The 1738-nt window shown below is 50.8% G+C and overlaps 1 protein-coding gene across 1 annotated transcript in view; it reads right to left on the reverse strand.

The window, feature by feature from the left end:
- LOXHD1 (lipoxygenase homology PLAT domains 1) overlaps positions 1-1738 on the reverse strand; it is a 150763-nt gene that overhangs the window by 74436 nt on the left and 74589 nt on the right. The window contains exon 18 of the mRNA XM_004702968.4: positions 261-421. Coding sequence (XP_004703025.2) covers positions 261-421 — 161 coding nt within the window. The remainder of the gene's footprint in view (positions 1-260; positions 422-1738) is intronic.

Below are 1738 nucleotides of genomic sequence, written 5' to 3' on the forward strand. Positions count from 1 at the left end.
CCAGACACTCCGACCTGGAGAGAGCGGGTGCTGCTCAGGCTGGGGAGGGAGAGCTTGGCTGGGAATCCCAGTCCTCTCGGGCCCATGTTAGAGCTCTAGCCCCTGCTTGACGCTGCTCCCAGGAAACCCCTCCAGGATGCCAAGGGAAGCCTTGTCTAACTTGTGCTCAAGTGTTTCCAACCTCTAGCTCTAAGAAGACAGCACCACCAGGAGATGGTCTTCGCGTCCCTGGGCATCCCTCCTGCTGTAGCCCCACACACCTGGAATATGTCCTTGGATGCCCGCTCGAAAATTTTGGAGCGGCTGGAAAGAAAGAGCACTTCCGTCTTGCCTTCCTCGCCGTAGATCTGAATGAAGACTCGGGAGGTGGTGCCTGCGCCGCCCACGTCCCCTGTCCAGACTTCAACCTCGTAGTGGACCCCTGGGCAGGAGGAGAGACAGGCCACGTTGATCAGGAAGAGTGATCGTGAGACGCATCCCGAGCCTGTCCCCCGGGGACCCTGCTTCACGGGCATGCGAACGTGGGTTCTCTCGGGTCCTTCTCATCAAGAAGGATTAGCTCTCCCATTTTGCAGGTGGACAGATGGAGGCCCCAGAGGCCGAGCAGCTGGTGGAAACGGGAACCCCACGCAATCAGACTCCAGAGCCCGGGCCCGCACTGCACCCTCCATCTGCCCAGGGAACCAGAGAGGAGGAGGAGTCAGGACACCAGCTGGTCCTCCCTGCCGCACCTATCCCTGGGCAAACTCCAGGGGCAGGAAGAAGCTCGGGCTGCTTGTTCCTCAGCCTTATTTTCAGCGAAGGGCAACGGAGTAGAACTCTCGTGTCCGTTTAAATAGATGCACCTTTCAAAGGGTACCAACAAGTACAGCAACAGAGTTGTAGAAGGCACAGGCTCACTCCATGATGCCGGGGGGAAAGAGCTGGTGATGTGCTTCCATCAGGATTACACACCGTTTATCTCGAAACCTCTGGAGCTGAGGTTTACCCTGTAGCACACGGGTGGCCGCCATTGGCAACTCACCCATGGCAGCCTTGTGGTTTTCACCGAGATGCTGGAGGGTAGGACCCTGTTCCATGTGTGCACCACTAGAGAGCTCTTCCCTGAGGAGTGTACAACGTGGAAGAACTAAGAGACTCTAGTTTTCCCGAGTGTCCTAACTGGTTTTATCAGCACCGCTGTAAGACTATATTGCAGGGCTTGTTTGTTTGTTCGTTCGTTTGTTTGTTTCGAGCCCAAACTGTTACTTTCAAAGATGGAGATCTCCCATTACTGTGACATTATGAAAGATTCCACACACACACACCCAGTGTACGCTGAAAACCAGAGCTGGAAGAGGTTGGACTCAAGAGACTAGACTCAGCTAAGAACGAGGGTGGGGATTCCTGTTGAGTATGAAAATACCAATATAATTTTAGTTCAATTAGATATTTGGAGATCGTAGACTCATAGGTATGGAAGCACACACACACACACACAGACTCTTATTAATTCCAGAAGAAAAACCAAATGTGCCAAAATGTACTACTCACACTGCAGGTGACTCAGCAGTGAGAAATATTTGCATAACCATAATGATACAAAAATTACATATTACTTTAATTAAAGGAAGACTGAATAAAAGGAGAGAGAGAATTAAAAGAGCTAAATGCTCCTTTTTTAGACTAGGAAGTCAACAGATACCAAGACTGAAAAACCAGGAAATGAATAGGTATATCACTAAAACTATGAAGATAA

Source organism: Echinops telfairi, unplaced genomic scaffold, assembly GCF_000313985.2.
Source record: "Echinops telfairi isolate 266 unplaced genomic scaffold, ASM31398v2 ScPeMD7_7400;HRSCAF=8409, whole genome shotgun sequence".
NCBI lineage: Eukaryota > Metazoa > Chordata > Mammalia > Afrosoricida > Tenrecidae > Echinops > Echinops telfairi.